This window comes from Chelonoidis abingdonii, chromosome 1 (assembly GCF_003597395.2).
Source record: "Chelonoidis abingdonii isolate Lonesome George chromosome 1, CheloAbing_2.0, whole genome shotgun sequence".
NCBI classification, from domain to species: Eukaryota; Metazoa; Chordata; order Testudines; family Testudinidae; genus Chelonoidis; species Chelonoidis abingdonii.
The window spans coordinates 165710001-165730136 of record NC_133769.1 but is presented as its reverse complement, the minus strand read 5'-3'; the positions used below and the strand labels follow the sequence as shown (position 1 = coordinate 165730136).

Below are 20136 nucleotides of genomic sequence, written 5' to 3'. Positions count from 1 at the left end.
TGAGCGGGGCGCCAGGCCCCAGCCAGCAGCACTCACCGTTGAGAACGCGCCGCGCGCTTCCGCAAACAAGCAAACCCGGTGGGGGTCGGATGGCTGCTCTCCTCTGATTGGCTGGAGTGGTAGCCAGTCAAGGGGCTGAGAGCAGTAGGCCACTCGCCAGGCGCTGGTCATTCTGCCCAATGAGAACCCGAGGATCGGCGGTTGGAAAAACCGGCGGGCGCTGCGGCGCAGATACAAGGCTCGCGCTGTCTGCTGCGGGTAAGGCGGGGACGCTCCTCCCCCCTCTGGGCTGTGGGTCCGGCGCTGTAGCTGGGCCGCCGCGAAGGTGCCCGGGTCTCGTGCGCAGCCGTTTCCCCGAGTTATCTGAATTCGCATTGGGCGCTTCCATGTAGACGCGCGCTGGGGTGGAACTGGTTCTGTCGGCTCAGCGGGTGCTCGCGGGTGGGCTGCAGGAACGGCGCTGGTGCAGGCGGGGCGGCCCCTGTGGGACCTCTGGCCTGGCAGTGAGCACGTCCCCCCGGTTACAGAACCCGAGGTAGGAGGTGCCTGGAAGGCGCTGGCGGCGGCGGGGGGGGCTGGGAGGGACACCCCGCTGCAGCAAGCAAGGGAGGGGCGGCGCCGCTCGAGTGTGTAGCGAGCCCCCTTGGGGACTTGCTGTCCACATTGCTCCTTATACCCGCGCTAGGTACCATTGCAAGGTAGAGGTCACTAGGGAGAGGCAGGGGCAAGGCCCAGCAGAGCCAGAAGCAGACCCCAAGTCTCCTGAGCCCCAGTCCTGTGTTCAAACCACCAGGCTGCACTGCCTCTTTTAATTTCACCTTTAACTAAATCGGTACAGCTCTGTGTGTAGACAAGCCCCAGGTTTAGCTAAATCAGTTCAAAGTGGACCTAAGCCAGTGCTAAACTGGTTGAGGTTCATCTTTGCTGTGGGCTTGCAGTGGTTTAACAGGACTGATTTAAAATTAATTTTGTTAAACCAGTACAATTTCTTTCCTATAAAGAAGACCAGGAATGAGCTGGAGTTTGCACCAAACTAATATACAATTTACTCCTATTTCAAACTCAGCTGGTGCAAACCCTGGGTTGCCCCCCTTGTCTGTTGTTTCAGGATCAGTGCTGGAGCAGCTACAGTGATGGCAGCATCAGGGCTATCTGTACTGTAAGAAACTTACACTGGAAGCCACACTCCTTGTAGTCTCCTATTTCTCTGCCTCCCAACTTTCTCTACATCTTTTCCCTGTGGCCTGAAACTCTCATTCACAGTTTAAGCCCAAAGATATGTGGGTTTGATTTTTTTTTTTTTTTTTAACTTCTCTTTGAGTTTGGAGGAGGCAGAAATTTTACAGAACCGTGGGGGTGGAGGGAAGGACACAAAATGTTTGGTTTTAATATTTTTAACCCTGAAAGATGTGCTCTAGAGCTCGGAATTCAAACTTGTCCTGCAGAGTCCTCAGTGGTGATTACAGCCTTTGACATGTCTGAAGTAAAATGTTGCATTAGTCATGGCAGTTGCCTATTGTAATTCTTTAGGATGCTACAGTCCAGGAAGTCTGCAGCTGAGATTTTCTCAGGATCTTCCAAGTGCAATTCTGCTTTGAAAATTGACTGTAAAAATGGCATCATGAGGTTCCATGTTTAATGACTCTCAGTGACTCAAGATAAAATGCTCATTTTATAAGCAACACCTTGATATTTCTAATTACAAGTCCTGCAAATTTATATTGGGGATTTAAAAACCGAGATGGGTTCTTCCTGATTATTTCAGAGCCAAAATGTACTTCAGTCAGAATTTTGGCAATTTTAAGTTTAAAGTATCCGTGATCAAAGCCACAAATCTGTTAATCAGTGAACCAGAAGATAGTCCAGCTTTTCCACAATTATACTGGCTTTCCAGGGCTAACAACGCAATACACTTCAGTCAGTTAAGTAAATAGATTTGATTCTGAATACACAAGTAGAGCAGATCTGTTGAATAAGTAGGTGGCATTTTTACAGTATCTTTACTGAGTAGAACAGTACTTCAGATGGAGCTTTGTCTCAAATTATCTGAAAATAATTATACTTTTCCTTTTCTTTCTTGGGATATTATAAAGACTTTTCAGTATTTTGTTAATCTTTCGTGTTATGGGAGTTAAAGAAAGTTAATTTTTTTTTCTTCATGTTTTCCTTTGACTATGTGTGACGCTTTTGACGACTGGGAGAAGACATGGAGACAAGAAAATTAGATGGAAGTTTCTTTAAAACTGCCCTGAATAAAGATGAAGTTGAAAATATTCTCAGTGAAATTAGTAATCTTAAAATGACTGAGAGAGAGAATGGCAAATACAATAAAAATAATGAAGTGAAATGTGAAAGCCTTTGTCCAGCTCCTCAGAACATTTGGTGTCTTGGTCTGCAAACTCCAAGAACTCCTGCTCCAGGGATCCTACAACTGTTGCCATCTCAGTCATATGATTTTGTGGGAGAAGAAGATTACTCTTCAAAAAAAATTTCCCAAATTAGGAGAATGGAGTATAACGACTTTTAAAGACAATATTATTCGCACAGGGAGAGAACTTCCTCGTACCCCATTATGCACAAATCAACAAGGGAAATTGTTACTAAAAGCTTTAAAGGAGGATATAGCACTGAATGCGAGACATTCAACAGGTGTAGTTGGACCTAGTCATTCAGAATGTGAAACACTTAAGTTACAGATTGATGCTGATGTGCTGGAGAAACTTTTGAGGGAGGAGACTTCTGTAAAGACTTGTGCCTCAAATGCATGGGTTTACACTAGGAAAAAAGATTCCATTTGCCAATGTATGCAGCAGCCTGATCACAACCACATCATCTCTGGCAATACAAAAAATGGCAAGGAGGTGGCACCACCACTAGTTGAGGATGAGGTAGGATGTCTTCTTTTAATTAGTTTAGAGCTGTTATTGTGTCTTGTGCAATTAATGGGCTTATAAAATTATTTACCTGCAGTTTTAACTCTGTCATAAACATGCAACTTGGGGGAGGGGGAGGAATCCAGTAGTTCTGCAGACATGTGAGCATGTCTGTTGAAAACACTGTTAAAGAGTTCGCTTTCCGGTGACCTATGAAATTTGACAATGTAACACTGAAACCCTGCCAGTAATCTTAGTCTTTGCAAATGAACTCTGTCAGTGCCAACGGTCAGTTGTTTTCCTTTGTCTATAAATAAAAACCTGGTGGGAGAAGATGAGATCTACTAATTCTAAAATCTTGAAGCACATGGGGCCAGATTATCTAAATAGGCATCTAGTGGGATTTTCTGAAGCTTCTAAGTGCATTAGTTGTCTAACTCCCACTGATTTGTTAAGCAACCTGCTTAAGAACTTTTGAAAATCTCACATAAAATACCTTTTGAAAATCTGGTTCATAGTGACTAGAAACAATCTATCAATTGATTAACTTTGTTTAGTAAATCAGTTTTAAATGAAAACGTATAAGCAAGTAAGTTTAACACATATAAGGTAGTTTTTTATTTAACTAATAAAACAATTTTAAAATGCTGTTTACTTGCATTTAACTGAATTTTAATTGAATTCCAATTTCTAGTCTACAAGCAGTTTGACAGAAACCACTAGTAAAAAAAAAAAAAGAATCTACAAAGGAAATGCATTATTCACCATTTTTTAATGTTAAAAATTGTAAATTTAATCTGAATAAATGAATGTTGTGCTATAATTGTTTAAATACTTTACATTTACATACATTTTATCTTCCTGGTTAGCAGTAAGTGACAAATTTAGAGAGCTATATTTAGTTGCAAATCAATATCTTTTAATGGTTACCATACAATGAGAATGAACTTTTTCTTCAAGAAAACAACCAAAAAGTACAAATGCAAAAACTAAATTAAAATTTCATTATTTGAACCACTGTGATTTAAATTGGTCCAGTCTGATGATTTCAGTCTCTTGGTAGTGGGTGGTGGTTTTGTTTTAGTACTTGTACCATCCAATCCCTGGTGGAAGTGCTTCTCTGCTGAGAGGTGGAACCACTATGCAGTACACATCTTCTGGATTTGCGAAACGTTTTACTATTAATACTCAGTATTGTTGAATATCACTAAAATCTTTAGCACCTATACTTTGAAAATAACCTTATTTTGAGTATCTTCCTTACCCCAGCTCTAACCTCCAGTATTTCTAGAGCAGTTTATATTCTGTCAAACTCCTCGACTGAATGATCAGTGCTGTATACCATTTTAAAGGTGGGATTACATGATCTCAGATAAGATACACTGTGTTTACCAAGCTCAAGATTCTGAACACTAAAATCACTCCAGACTTGAAGAGGGGCTGAGGAAAAGACATAGTGGTATTTGAATATTAAAATTTTGCTGTGCTGTCTCACAAATTTAAAGGGACAATGGCAACTTGAAAACTGTGTCCAAAAATATTGTACTACTAGAGTAATAAATGACACACTTAAAAGTAATTAATGAAAAGCTGGCAACAGTGTTTGTACATCTGACAGCACGTTGTATAGTTTCACTTTTCGTTTGTAGTCATTTTTATACCCTTGTTGAAAATATACTTAAATATGGAAGCTGAAAAAAACCTTTTAAAAAAGTAAAAATCAAAATAAGATTTTAAAACAAATCTCAGCATATATCCTAATGTTAGGAACTAGATTGTGTGTGTTAGTTTTTGAAAGCAGTCAGGTTGATAGTATTCTTTTTATAAAAGCAAGACCTGGATCTTGACCAAGTTTAACTTTCAATTCATAGTATTAAAGTGTGCTTATCAGAAAGTTAATCCAAAAGCAAATTGGTTTCAGTAGGAAAGCGGCATATTTGAATTTAAAGTTCTGAAGGTTTGTAGGATTGAAATAGAGTTGTAAACGTCTCATAGTCTATTGTAACCAAGTATTACATTCTTAAATTACTAGATTTATCCTTTTAGTGCAAACTATGCGGCTTAACAGGCTAGTAACTGTAAAGTGACTGTTAGGATTTCTCTCTCTCTCATAGTCTTATAGCTAGGAATAGGAAGAGACTTATTTTATTTAAAATAAAATACCGCAGATACTCATTCATAAGCCAAATATTGTTGGTAAAAAAGTGATGCATCAAAGAGTGGGGGTCGGCTTATAAACTGGTCTACACCAAAATTTGATGATTTTAAACTCTGTGGAATCATTGAATTGAATATCTAATACGTTGTCATTTTGTTTACCTGGAGTGTCTGCAGGCATGGAGCCCCTCAGCTCCCTGTGGACGCAGCTCCCTGTTCCCAGCCAATGGGAGCTAAGGGGCTCCATGCCTGCAGAGGCTCCAAGTAAACAAAGCATCCCGACCCACCGGCGGCTTACCCTGGCGGGCTGGGAGCCAAAGTTTACCAACCCCTGAAATATAGGGTCGGTTTATGAAAGGGTCATACAGTTTTTGCTATTTTTACCTAACCATCTGGGGGAGGGGGGGATCGGCTTATAAACAAATAGGATAATGAAAGAGTATAAACGGTACGTTAAATTGTTTGAAGTCCACACCACAGTTCTTCAGGAATTTGTTGCATGTTTAGATTCTGATCCTGCATTCAGCTTGCGGAGCAGATCTGTGTGCCCATGCGGAGGTATAATTACTTACTTAAATAGGGTTTTTTGTGGGCAAATCCTTACATCTGCACGGTGCCCCATTGAAATCAGTAGGGTGTAAGTATCTGCCTTCATGAATCCAGTTGCAGGATGGGGCCTATAGTTGTTGTTTAGAAAGTGCATGTTATTTTTACAAATGATCTAAAACTGTTTGCAAAGCTCATGGCAACTTCCCAGATTGTCTTTAGATAGGAGCTCTGCCTTCTTTTAAAAACAAAAATTAAGAATGGTAAACCTCCTACAGAGAATAATTCACTAGGAAAAAGTGATGTTTCTCAGGAATAAACATACTACTAAGGCAGAGGTGGGCAAACTATGGCTCGCGGGCTGCATCCGGCCTGCCAGCCATTTTAATTCAGTCCTTGAGCTCCCACTGGGGAGCAGGGTCTGGGGTTTGCCCTGCTCTGGCACTCCAGAAGAGAAGCAAGGTCGGGGGCTGCTCCATGTGGCTCCTGGAAGCAGCAGCATGGTCCCGCTCCAGCACCCCAGAAGAGGAATAGGGTCAGGGCCACTCCATGCAGCTCCTGGAAGCAGTGGCTTGGCTCCCCCTTCAGTGCTCCAGCCAGAAAATAGGGTCGGGGCTGTGCCACAAGGCTCCCAGAAGCAGCAGCGTGGCCTCCCCTTCGGCTCCTATGTGTAGGGGCTTCCGCTCTGCACACTGCTCCCACCCCAACCCCCCCACCTGCAGCTCCCTTTAGTTGGGAACCGCAGCCAAGGGGAGCTGGAAGGGTGGTGCCTGTGGACGGGGCAGCGTGTAGAGCCACCTGGTTGCGCTGCCACTTAGGAGCTGGAGAAGGGACATGCCTCTGCTTCTGGGAGCTGCTTAAGGTACACACCGCCTGGAGTCTGCACCCCTGAGCCTCTCCCCACACCCTTGCCCCAGCCCTGATCCACCTCCTGCTCTCTGAACCCCTCAGTCCCAGCCCGGAGCACCCTTCTACACGCCAAACTACCTCATCTGCACCCTTAGCCCTCCCCCCACACTCCGCTCCACAGCCCGGAGCCCCCCCCTGCACCCTGAACTCATTTCTGGTCCCACCCCAAGCCCACACCCCAACCTCAATTTTTTGAGCATTCATGGCCCACCATATAATTTCTATTCCCAGATGTGACCCTTGGGCTAAAAATCTGCCCACCCCTGTACTTAGGCATTTATAGCCATTATGTGCTTTCCACAGCCCATTTTGACTAATCTAAGGGCTTGTCTACTCGTAAACTGCTGCAGCTGCCCTGCTGTAGCACTTCAATGAAGGTAATACCTACATCAGTGGGAGGGGTTCTCCAATTGGCATAGGTACTCCTGTCCACCTCCCAGACAGGCAGTAGTTAGGTTGACAGGTGAATTCTCCCATCGACCTAGTGCTTCTCTTCCGGGGCAAGGTTGGTTTAACTTCATAGCTTAGGGATACACCAGCCTAATTTCTTAGTATAGATCAGGCCTTAGATAGACAGAATGGAGCACTCAGTGTGATAAAACACCTTTATGTTGGATCCCTGTATATTAAGAACCTGTTCCTCAATTCTATCAATCTGTTCAACAGCCATGCAAAGAAGCTTATATTCTTTCTGTATTCTATGAAGATTTTGTTTATGATTTACTAATGGTAAACATCTCTGGGTGTGCCCTTTACAGCAAGAATTACAAGAAATAGTTGAACCTCTGCAAGGTTCTCCAGTATCAAAGTGTTTCACTACTACAACGAACAGGAGAAGACTAAGTCAGATACCAGTTCAAGGCGAGTACTGATTTTATTGTATGTATAGTTCTTTCTGTTTAGACATGCTTGTCCATTGTTTGCTAATGCGTGTGTTCCTAAATTTATCACAATTCTCGTGCAAATTTAGGATGTGTGTGAAGACCTCAACTTTAGTAGTGCGATAACTTTCATTTAATCTTTAATAGTGCTTATTTTCATAGCTACAAGCTAACTTTAGACTTTTAAAACGCAGGTTACATATGCAACTCTGGGTGAATGAGAGCACTAAAATTGCCTTTCTTGTTACTGTTATCAGCATACCTTGTTAGAACAAATATTAATACAAACCAGCTAGAACCAGAACAAACTCAAAACAAAACTAAGCTAAATCAAATCAGTTGACCAAGCGCTGGACTAAGTAAATTACCTTCATTCTCCTTTGCCATTCAGAGGCCTTGTATCTGAATCTCTGTGAGGAAAAATGCTAACATGCAGTCCTCATTTTCTGATTTAAGCTTTTTTTATATAATGAACCACGCTCCCACAGAAGAGATGCCAACTGTGCAGTGTCCCACCAAATCTAATGGGGATATATGCAAACCCATGTATTTCCACATCCTTGTAACACTTTATATAATAGAAGTTGGAGAATAGATAACAGGAATTCTGTCTTCTCTTCTTTCCTCACCCCTTCTTGCCAGTTTCTTCACAATATATTTTATTGCTGTCCAGCCTTGTTTAAAATGACTTACAGGTCTTCAAACACTTCCCAAGGAGACACATCCACAGTTTTTAATAGATTTTTATTAGAAGCATTTTCCTGTTTGCAGTCTTTCTACTTGTGTGATAAATGGAATGAAGGATAAGAATACAGCTAACTGTTAAACTTGAAGTTCTGCTTTCTCTCACCCTCAAAAAGTTATGACAGACTGAAAATATTTCTGGCCTTGTGGCTTATTGGCCTAAAGTTCTTTAATGATTGTTCTTTGCAGTTTCTAAAAGAGGTGTCTGAGACAGGCAACACACTTTTGATTGTGATTCTAAAGATAGATTAGCAGAATATCTTCACTTAAAATCCCCATTGCTTTTTTTTTTTTTTTTCCTCCCGGGTGCCATTCTCTGTTGCACCTGATAAGTGATTGGGAAGGAAGGCTTTGCTTTGCTTTGAAATAGTGTATTATGGAATACAAAGCAGACAGCTCCCTTCCTGTTTTTACCATGCTAATAAGTGACTTTTTGCTCACCTACTAATTGTCAGAGCCGTTTAAGAGCTAAATCTTATTCCTACTGAAGTTGACGTTACTAACTTCCATTCAAGACAGTGGCACCGCATCTGACCTGAGATTTGAGGCATATGCAGATATTTGGCAGTAGTGAGCCTCCATGTCAACTTCTGGTTCTTTGAGAACTGTTTGTTTTGTATGTGACTAGGGTTGAGTGAGATGAATATATCAATGATGATTAACAGAATAAAAGGCTACCAATGCACTAAAGAAGATATGGAATTTCTTCGACACATGAAAAACCAAGAAAAAGCACAGAAATTGAAGGTAAGATTGTCTGTATTTTGGTCTCCATCTTAGAATGTAAGGATCACAAGGATCTGTTTAGTTGTCATTTTTTTCTACATAAACTAGGTAGAGGGCACATGGAACTATTGGTCACTTTGTAACAGTACACGTTTTTTAATCAGAAACCAGATTCTGAACCTGTGGTATCACTTTGCTGCCACACAGTTGTGCTCTTTGAGTGATTGCACATATGCATTCCACTCTTGGTGTGCTCCCCTGCCCAGTCACCGGGAATCTTCCCCTTAGGGTAGCTCAAGTGCCATCTGCTGCCCCTGCGTTGTTTGTTTTGTTGTTGTTGTTTTTTTGTAGGGAGAGGTGAATCCAATTTTAAAAATAAAGCAGTAGTGAGAGTCAGATTAGAGGATTGAATTAGAATATGGGGCCTTCCCATGGTTCAAAACCAGTCCAAGTTGTTATCATCTAATAGCAGTTTGTAATTTGTATGAAGTAAGTTTGGTCTCTAGCCAGTGGACAGGTAGCTCACAAGACCATGTGTCCTGGTACTAATTTTATTCCTGGGGGAATTCTGCGCCACTGTGCAATGCAGAATTTGTGCAAAATTTCATGTTTTTCCCACAGAATTGGGGCTGCAGTGCCACTGGCTGGCCCGGTGGGGATGGAGCCTCTGCACGCTCTGGCTGACCAGCTTGATCCTTGTGGGCCTGGGAGACCTGGCTCTGGCAAAGAGTGAAGAAGGCCAGGGCAAAAGCCTGTCTCCTAGTGGGACAGAGTTTACAGAGCAGAACCTGTACCTGGGCTCTGGGAGGGAGGAGGGTATGTGTCTGGGCCGGCAGCCCCACACAGCCCTCTCCAGCACCCCCCAACGGGGATTGGATTTGTGATGGGTTGGATCACAGAAACCCCCTTGGGGTTGCCAACTAATATGCCAAGACTACTTCTGCCCTTGCTTTCCCTGCCCTCCCAGCTTGGGACTTCAGTGCCCTGCCTGGTTTGAGCCAGACCCGCTGGCCTGATACAAACCCAGACCCAGGTCTGAACCATGTCCCCGAACAGCTGTAGGCTTAATTGGAGCAGATTAAGAAGTGTTCCTGTGTTTAACACTCAGAGTAGTTATTAATAGTTCCCAATCCTGCTGGAAAGGTATAACAAGTGGGGTTTCGCAGGGGGTCTGTTTTGGGACTGGCTCTGTTCAATATCTTCATCAATGACTTAGATATTGGCATAGAAAGTACACTTATCAAGTTTTCAGATGATACTAAACTGAGAGGGATTGCAGCTGCTTTGGAGGATAGGGTCATAATTCAAAATGATCTTGACAAATTGGAGAAATGGTCTGAGGTAAACAGGATGAAGTTTAACAAAGACAAATGCAAAGTGCTCCACTTAGGAAGGAACAATCAGTTTCCAACATGCAGAATGGGAAGAGACTGTCTAGGAAGGAGTATGGCAGAAAGAGATCTAGGGGTCATAGTGGACCACAAGCTAAATATGAATCAGAAGTGTGATGCTGTTGCAAAAAAAGCAAACGTGATTCCGGGATGCATTAACAGGTATGTTGTGAGCAAGACACGAGAAGTCATTCTTCCGCTCTTCTCTGTGCTGATTAGACCTCAGCTGGAGTATTGTGTCCAGTTCTGGGCACCGCATTTCAAGAAAGATGTGGAGAAATTGGAGAGGGTCCAGAGAAGAGCAACAAGAATGATTAAAGGTTTAGAGAACGTGACCTGTGAAGGAAGGCTGAAAGAATTGGGTTTGTTTAGTCTGGAAAAGAGAAGACTGAGAGGGGACATGATAGCAGTTTTCAGGTATCTAAAAGGGTGTCATAAGGCGGAGGGGGAAAACTTGTTCACCTTAGCCTCTAAGGATAGAACAAGAAGCAATGGGCTTAAACTGCAGCAAGGGCGGTTTAGGCTGGACATTAGGAAAAAGTTCCTGTCAAGGTGGTTAAACACTGGAATAAATTGCCTAGGGAGGTTGTGGAATCTCCATCTCTGGAGATATTTAAGAGTAGGTTAGATAAATGTCTATCAGGGATGGTCTAGACAATATTTGGTCTTGCCACAAGGGCAGGGGACTGGACTCGATTACCTCTCGAGGTCCCTTCCAGACCTAGAATCTATGAATCTGTGCTTTACTAAGGCTTCTTAGAAATCAAGCAAGCATACAGCTGATCTTCATAACTTCGAACACAACAATGACACATGCATACAAACAGGATGAATAGATTCAGTAGATCATAACCTTTCCAGAGATACGTTACATGGCATATGTAGCATAAAACATATTCCAGTTATGTCATTTATACATTCATAAGCATATTTCCATAAAGTCACAGCATTGTCATAGGAGTTTCATTAAGTCTCTACTCCTGAGGGAATCATTTTTGTCGTCTGCATAGTTGACATACTTGCTGACAGGCATTTGAGATACATGACCAAAATATTTGAAACAGGTGTGATTATATTGTGTTACTTTGATGAATAAAATTTGCAGAATTTTAAAATATTGTGCACAGAATTTTTAAGTTTTTGGCCCATAATTCTCCTAGGAGTATGATTTGCACCCTTGTTAGTAGCCTCGGAAAAGAGGCTAAAGATTAAATGTGCACCCTTTTATCCTACATGCTGATCCCTGTGTGTCAGAACTGAAGCAAATTAGGGTAATTGGGAAAGCTTGCACTGCTGGTGCTCCATCTGTAATGGAGGTCTCCAGGGCTGTCAGTCTGGTGAGAGAATAAATTTTGTGAAAGAGCATAAACAACTAACTGGTTATAAACTGCTTGATCAATGTCTGCAGGATTGAGGTTATACTAAGAGTATGAACCTATTGACTTAGTATGGTTGTAACTAGGGATCGTGTTTTCTGGAAATAGCTACTATTGCTGCATTTTTTCCAAAATGACTCTTTATTTCTAGAATCAGTGATCAGAGGGAGGTGGGGAATGCAGGGTCACCACTCCACCACCTTCCAGATTTCTGCTTGGAGACACCTGGCTTATCCCCAAGGCACAGGGCCAAGCCTGGGGTAGATCTGACACATGGGTGGGCATACAGGGTCATGTGCCCACCCTCCGATTTCTGCCTAGAGACACCTAACACATCCCCAGGGCAGAGGCTGGGGGCTGGCTGCTGTTGAGCCTTCTTACTGCCAACTTTTCCCCCTCCTCCCAGCATAGAGCTGGCTCTAGGTTTTCAGTGCCCAGCATCTGTCCACCACCTCTCCTGCACAGCTGACTTCTGCTCCCTTCCCCCAGCACACAGCTGGTCTGGCTCCAGCCTTCAGTGTCTGTCTCCCACCCCCACTGCATACAGCTGGCCTGGCTCTAGCACTCAGTGCTCAGAATCTGTCCCCCACTTCCCCTGCACAGCTGGCTGTAGCCCTTCATATTGCAACACAAAGCAATATTTTTTTGTATGAATATAATGCATATCCAAAATTTCCAAAACATACATCATATTTTAATTGCTGGAAAACCCTGGCTCTTGTCATAACTCTGCTAATAGTGAGCTTTTTGCACGCAATCACACAGACTATTCACTGTAACATTTGGGTTTAAATAATTAAAATAACATGGAATACCTTGCCAACTAATTTTCTGTTGAAATCACTTGAGAAACTAATGCCCTGAAAAGCTGCAAGGCTGGAATAGAATTCAAAGGGTCATTTTGTCTGTAACCAAATAGTATAGTGTTTGTACAGTAACACAAAAATAAAGCTTGTAATTTACATGACTTAATAAAAATGGATATTGGTCATACATACTAGGGTGAGAGGCTGATGAAGAATAACTATAAATGTGTATAACAGAATAAGCAAAGTCATGTGCAATACCGACTAGTGAGGAACCAGCTCCAGTAGTTTATCTGATTTTAATTTCACATGGTAGTTTGGGTTTTGGTTTTTTTAATGAGTCACAAATGTTCCTAGAAAAAGAGTGCTCTATTTTTGCATGCTCCAGATTTTTTAAAAATTAATTTTTCATGAACTGGAAATGCTTTGTACTTCTATGTAGTACTAAAAGACATAGTGTGTGTGATACTAAGATGAAAACTTCTTTTACAGGCAAAATATTTACATCTACAAAAGGAACTAACCAGCATGGTTCAGACAAAGGAGCTGCTATTAGCACAGCGAGAGAAAGTGCAAGAAGAGATTGTACAAATGGTAACTGGCCCACAACATATAAACTACAATGCAAGATTAATGCTGCCAATTTTTTTGTTTCCTTTCTTCAGTTCAAGTAATAGTTTTTTATATCAGCTCCTCATTTAAAGTCGTCCCTGTTTCGTTGTTATGTTGCTGATCAATTAGGGAACATGCTTGTTTAAAGTTGCGCAATGCTCTCTTAGAACATTGTTTGGCAGCCACCTGCTTTGTCCACTGTTTGCAGGAAGAACAGCCCATTGCAGCTAACTGGTGGGGGCTTGGAACCAGGGTGGACCGGCAGCCCCCCATCAGCTCCCAGCTCCCCTAAATTCCCTGTGCTGCAGCCACCCAGCAGGCTATCAATTGGCATGTCAATTGTCCCTCCCCCCCACTGCCAGGTGCTGCTCCTGCCCTCTGCCTGGAGCTGCTCCCAGGAATCTAAGCTTGCTGTGTAGGGGAGGGGGAAAGAGGGGGGCTAATGTCAGGGTGTCCCCCTACTCCTGCATAGAGCAGGGTGGGGACAGGACATGGCTCAGGATGAAGAGAGCTTGCTGGCCATAGTTGCTGTGTCTACTTCCTGATTTTTTATTTATTTATTTATTTTTTTAAGACAGTGTACTTAGTGAGGTACTTAAAGAGGCAATGCGCCTCTCTCTCTCTCTCTGCTATGCTGTCCCTCCTCCCTCCATTCGTGCTGCCTTGGAGAGTGTGAGGCTACATTAACAAAAATGTGTTAACTCTTGAGGGCTCAGCCGAGTGCTAGTTCATCATTTAGCAGTAAGGCATTCCTTGGGAAATATTCCACCTTCTGACTCCTCCACCTCATACCAAGCTTCACAATCATTTCTGTGTACAGTATTAAATTGTTTAAAACGTGTGTGTGTAAAATACAGCTTTTTGTCTGGTGAAAAACATTTCCCTGGAACCTCTTCCTCTTCTCCCCCCCCCCCTTACATTAATTCTTTATGGGGAAATACCATCGTTTCACTTAAAGTTGCATATTTCAGGAACATAACTACAATGTTAAGTGAGGAGTTACTATAGATAAGCCTTGTGGTTTAATGTTTTGTATTCCCAGGGTATCTTCCTATGTCTGCAGGGGGTGGGAGTTTCTTGTGGTACTGAACAGCAACCTATAGAAAACAAGCAACAGCACTGACAGTTCTCTAAAGAGTGGTTATGATTCAGGGACCCTAAAAGGAGTTGTGGCTACGAGTGCGGGTCGCTTAAAGGATATGAAAAACTTTTGGGTAGGTGTGTTGTGATCTTTGTATTTCATAAGTTATGCAGCATCATGCTGGATCAGAACTTAGATATGGGAGGTCTTCTAGAAATACCTGGATGATGCAGGAAGTAGTGTTACTGATTCAGAAGTGACCCTCTTTGTCTGAATTGGTTGCTATTGAACCAATGAAAAAGCATGGTGCTAGTGACCTTTATGCTGGTGGAGATGCTGCTTTTCAGATAAGACATAACAACAAAACCTGACCGTTTTGTGGTCATTAAAAATCTCCTGACTCTCTTTACACCAGTAGGAATATTAGCTTAGTGTCCTGACCAAATTCTAAATTTAGTAACTTTTTCTAAAGTTCCTCTATACAGTTAAGGAGTGCTGCTGTTAAACTGGTGCTATGTTCCACTCCAGAGGTAGTCAAGGAGATATACAGCCTTCGCCTATAAGGTTTAGCCAATTAACATCTATAAAGCATTTTGTGTAAAAAGTGTTAATTCCTTGTTCTTAATGCATCTTTGTAAATCAGGTAAGGTTGTGTATAGTAATACAAAACATCTGTTTGAGTTTACCTAAGCGGTTATGAAACAAGCCTACATAATGGCTTGGATTAGACCTATTAGTATGAGTTTTCATGGAGTGTTTTACTCTACCAGTATCTTTTAACCAAGAATATATATCTGTATTCTAACATGAAACCTGTTGACTTGTGCAATAACTTTTTCTTTTTTTGGTTTTTGGTTTTTGTTTTTTTTTTTTTGCTGTTCATGAAACACTGGCTTTCTGCCTTCACTTCAGAAAACATCTTGTAATAGAACAGTCCAACTCGGAAGAGCCTTCCTGGGTAAGAAAATGGATCCTGCCGCTCTCGAAGCATTGCCACCAAAAGCTGTGCTTGGGCAGCTGAATCCTGTGAAACTGCAGCATGTTCAACAGCAAGAGAAGGCTGAACTTCAGGCACTTACAAAAGAGCTAAAGAAGTTAAAACATTCCATTGCCCAACTGCCTCAGAAACAGGGAATAAGGTAGAGGAAACCAACAGGTTTAGAGAATTTTTTGGAGGGGGGGGTAGAATCTTTTTCTAATTTATACACTTAACTGCAACTTTGTGCTGTAAAAACACACCATGACTAGCACAGAACTGTGGTATAATGGTAGGCTGAAACTTAAGCTACAGCTTCCCTTTCCTGTGGGGGACAGCCCCCCACCCAATTTGAGGACTGGGAACCTTAAGAATGGCCATAGTAGGTCAGACCAAAGGTCCATCTAGCCCAGTGTCCAGTCTTCTGACAGTGGCCAATGCCAGGTGTCCCAGAGGGAACAAACAGGACAGGTAATGATCAAGTGATCCATCCCCAGTTGCTCATTCCCAGCTTCTGGCAAACAGAGGCTAGGGACACCATTCCTGCCCATTCTGGCTAATAGCCATTGATGGACCTATCCTCCATGAACTTATCTAGTTCTTTATTGAACTCTGTTGGTCGTGGCCTTCACAAAATCCTCTGTTAAGAGTGTTCCACAGATTGACTGTGCATTGTGTGCAGAAATAGTTCCTTTTGCATAATTTGTCTATCTCCATATTGAATTGATGTCTGAACGCTGCATTCCAGTGAAGTCTAAACAGTCCTAACATCGTGTCTGTTCAGTGTTTGGGGGTGGAGTTTAGCAGCTGTTAGTGTATGCTTTATATTGGAAGATAGGAAATGTCAGAAGGCTATATTTGTTTGGTTTTTTTAAAAGTGTTTCTTTTTCTGTCACAAAACGTTAGGGGCTAAACTGTAGTGCAAGGAAGTTGCTGCATAAACTCCCATTGATTTCACCGTGCCTGTCTCAGAAGAGGTTGCCCAGTTCTGGAGCCCTAATTTCACATAACTGCATGCTCAGTTAATGTGCATATTCAAGCAGTCCTCCCAAGGCTCTGCTCAAGAGTTGAATGGCAGTGCATTTACTCAAACTTTTGCCAGTAACTCAAGTAACCATTGGTTGGACTGATCTGAGTTCCATGCCCAGTGCTAATTGGAATTACACCTGCTATCTAAAAGTGAACATGATCTTTATGCATAACTCCTGTTGACAGTGGTGGCAAGCACACAGAGGGGCAAGCATGCAGGGTCTGGTTGAGCATACTGACTGCGATAAATGGCCTTTGAACCTTATCTAAGAAGCAGTTTGCTGGTTAAGCTGCATTGATTTTGTTGTGGCTTAAAACCACTGATATTTTTGGATCAACCCAAAAAAACTCATTCACTTCAGCCGTAAGCTCATGTACAATACAGATTCTTAAATGAACTAAATCATTCCCTTTTCATCCTTGTCCTCCTGCATGTCAACACCAATTAATTTAGAAGGCTGTAATTCCATAAAGGGGTTCTGATAATCAGAAGTAGGGAGCATACTAGGAAATGTTAATATGTTTGTCTTCCAGGCTGGAAAGAGAGTCTTATAAACAACGGATACAGGAAGCGAAACACAGAGTACAGAAAGTACAAGTAAGTTGTTATCTTACTGCCTATAGCCCATCCTCCTAGTAAGTCCCTTGTCTTTCTAGATCACTGTGTGCAGAACTTTAAAGAAACAGAATCTGGGATACAAGTCCGGTGTATGGAAGAATTTTGGGTGTAAGATGATGAGGGGGCAGTGGGTTTATGAAGAAAAGATGAGGCTTGGTCCACAGAAAGTGGGTGACTGTACTTAGCAGGGGCAAGGTGTCATAGTATAATTCCTCGATTTGAACCTTAGAGTTCAAATATGAGGTACTAGCATGAAGTCCTCTAAGCTTAATCTCCAGTTTAGATCTGATAGGCTGCCACCAGGTCAGGGATTGATAGGGCCTGACCCCCCTTTCCTCTCTCTGGTGTCCCCAACCCTTCCCTGGAGGGACCCCCAGATTCCAAATCCCTTGGAGTCTAAAAGCAGGAGAGATAACCCCTTCCCCCATCCTCCCCAGGCTTGCCTCTTGGTCTAGCCTGTGAGTACCAAGAAACCTGTTTCTCTGCTTCCCAAGAGATAAGCGTTCTATTCCCTCAGGACAATTGAGATGCAAAATACCAAGAGCTTGGCTTTGCCTTTCCCCGTTCCTGCCTCCCCGTGAGGGAGACAGATACCTGGTACAGAGGTTTCAATTTCTCTGCCTTACTAGAAAAAGAAACTTCCACAAGTTTTGAAAAAGAAAGCTTTATATAGAAAGAGAGAAAATACAGAATAATAACTTGCATAAAAATTAATACAGGCTCCTACTTAAGAAAATATGAACAACCCAGTCTGATTTAAAAAATAGCCAATTTAAATAGACCAGCAATCACACACAGTAAGTACAAAGCAAAGCATATCATAGCCGATTTTACTTTGTTTCCGTTTTGTACTCACTGCCTTTTAGTAGAATGAGAAGAAGATTGGAATTAGCAAGATAGCTTGTCCCTCACAGCCGAGGAAGCAACAAAGACCCAGCAATCCACATCTGTAAATACAACACAAAGCTCCTCATAGCCGAATTACTTTGTTTCCCTTTGTACTCACAGACTTTTGGTAGAATATTTGAGATAAGATGGAGTTAGAAGAGAAGGTGTTTACTCATAGCCGAGGAAACAACAAAGACCCCCGAGTATACAAATTCCCGCCCCTGACTTTTAAACAATCCAGTTCTCTGATTGGTCCTCTGGTCAGGTGTTTGGTTACCCTTTCCAGGTAAAAGAAACTTAACCCTTACCTTACCTATCTACTTATGACACAAGGATTGAAGACTTGTTTCTCCACTCTCTCTTTCAAAGCTTGCAAGTTAAGACTACAGCTTTTTGTAAGGGATGAGGGTAAAACTGCTTACTACAGGTAGAGGCTGTGCAAGTCTTCTACACAGTTTTCAAGAATGTTCTGGTTAAAAAATAAATCTGGTCATATTTGGGTAGCTCAGACCAAGCTGCAGCACCTAGGGAGCCTCAAACTAGAATTGTAGAGGAAAGCTTTGAGGCTAACAGTGGTGACAAGAACAACTAAGTTATGGATTGTTCTGGACTGGTAACAAATTTGGTTGAAATTTTTCTTCTGCATGGAAAAACCTTTTCACTCTTCTCTACAGTGGAGTCATCTAGTGGTGCAGATCATTTGTGATCTGTGACTACACAAAGTGCTTACAATTTGCTTTTCAGAAGATACCAAGAAATGTGTCTACAGGGTGGATATTTGAAATTCCAATAATGGCTGGGTGCTCCTTTTGGTATTTAATCTGTAGAAATGCTGGTACATTTCTGCCCCACACCATTCCCACGAGCTGCTATAGTCTGTCAATGGCGTTATCCACCTAAAGTGTACTTAAACTGCTACATTTTTTTTTTTATTTTTATTTTCTACCAGGAAGATGTGGAGAATCTGAAGCGCAAAGTTAAAGCAGCACAGTCAAAACTAGCAGAAGTTCAGGTCAGTCAGGCATAAGGGTGCAATGGTGTGGTGGAATAGTAAACAGGCATAGCATGTTAAACCATTGGAAGCCAAAAGTCTGTTCTAATGGGTCAGTGGCCTATACTGCAAGGTGAATTCTATGCACATACATTTTTTTTACGGTGAACTCACCCTAAGTCTGGGTGCTCAGATACCAGTGTGATGGGTGAAGTAATAGTAACTATAGTCTGAGCTTTTCTATTATTCTGCTGCACACACACACTCCCCCCCCCCCCCCCCATCACTTGGCAGGCTATTCCCTTGTGACTCTTTCACTGATCCTAAACCAGATGTGTATTAGCTTGACAATGTAGTGTGATGTTAACTTTCAGGATGATTGCTTTGGAGTGGCAGCAGGCTCACCGTCCTTCTACCTACACTCCCCATCTGGCTCATTAAGTAAGGGATTGAAGCTAGGTTGAAAGCACTGAAGCGCACATACAATTACTAACATAAGCATCCTGGACCAGTTTGCATGATGTTATGATAGAGAAGTCTCACTTCACAAAGAAAACCCTCCAATCAATTGTCAAATTACCTCAGTTACCAGTGCTTAACTATGAGTCATATCTGCTGCCCCAGAGAAGGCTCTGAAATACCCAAAGAGGGCAAATATGAACAATATAGACTCTACATCTGCTAGTCTTTATTTTTGCTAATCTGTATGTATTCTCGTTTTTAGGCACACCTGTGTGATACAAGAGTTGAAATAGGGAAGTGGCACACTTTGAAAGAGAAGACAGCTGTTTCTCAGCCACTAGAGAATGCCCAAGATTCTGTCAATGATCATCTTAAGAGAAGACTTAACAGAATCTTGCGAAGAACAGATCTCTTTTTAGAAAGGGAAAAAATTGAAAGACTTAGTCTTTTGCAATGAGACACCCCCCCCCCTTGCAAAAATCTGATGGCTAGGTCAAAGAGGCTTTTAGGGTTGCCACTGTACATACAGATCTCTCCCTGTTGGGCACCTGAGTTTTCCAAATTCTATACCCTGTCTGTGTTGAAAGTGTGAACAAATCTGCTGTATTAATAAGTTAAGATACAGCCAGAATCATGAAGATAAAAGTTGGGGTTAATGGCTATTTAGAGTCCTGTATGTGAAAGTTGAGTTTTAAATGACACTGTAAATACAGGTTTTTTCTGTGTTACTGTTAAAGTAAGGAAACTAACTGTTTCAGACCCAGTGGTTTGAACACCTTAATCATAGTCATCCTGGAGGAGGAATTAGGAATTTTGCACACTGGAAGGAGTTAAATTATTCTTTAATAATCCTGGTGTCACTTTGTATCTGAAATTAATTCCTAGGTAACAACTATAATATATTTTATAGTTAAGATGGGCAGTGCTTTGTAATCACCCCTTGTGTACAATGGTGTGTGTGGGGGGGGGGGGGGAATCAAAACAGTTTAGGGAAAGGCTACTTGTTTTAAAGCAGGTGCTAATAAGTTACTAATGCCTCAGAGCAGGATTTCTAGTTACATTCAGCATA

The 20136-nt window shown here is 42.1% G+C and overlaps 1 protein-coding gene and 1 long non-coding RNA gene across 3 annotated transcripts; both read left to right on the top strand.

The window, feature by feature from the left end:
- Nucleotides 1-213: 213 nt before the first annotated feature.
- On the top strand, nt 214-7341 carry LOC142046208 (uncharacterized). 2 transcript variants are annotated; one of them, XR_012655106.1, is made up of 3 exons: nt 214-258; nt 2205-2888; nt 7244-7341. It is a non-coding gene; the product is annotated as an uncharacterized LOC142046208 (long non-coding RNA). The 2 variants fall into 2 exon arrangements; XR_012655105.1 differs by lacking the exon at nt 214-258 and adding an exon at nt 346-431.
- Nucleotides 7342-8457: 1116 nt separating this feature from the next.
- LOC116838987 (uncharacterized) lies at nt 8458-19786 on the top strand. The gene is made up of 6 exons (XM_032804624.2): nt 8458-8857; nt 12902-13003; nt 15015-15241; nt 16642-16705; nt 18564-18626; nt 19330-19786. The coding sequence occupies exons 1-6, from the start codon at nt 8750-8752 to the stop codon at nt 19522-19524; spliced, it is 759 nt and encodes a 252-aa protein (XP_032660515.2). The 5' UTR covers nt 8458-8749; the 3' UTR covers nt 19525-19786.
- The last annotated feature ends 350 nt before the right edge of the window (nt 19787-20136 follow it).

Coding starts and splice junctions, on each gene's coding strand:
- LOC116838987 (XM_032804624.2), top strand. CDS start 8,750: ATGAATATATCAATGATGATTAACAGAATAAAAGGCTACCAATGCACT. Junction 13,004..15,014: donor AAGAAGAGATTGTACAAATG/GTAACTGGCCCA, acceptor CCTTCACTTCAG/AAAACATCTTGTAATAGAAC. Junction 16,706..18,563: donor ACAGAGTACAGAAAGTACAA/GTAAGTTGTTAT, acceptor ATTTTCTACCAG/GAAGATGTGGAGAATCTGAA.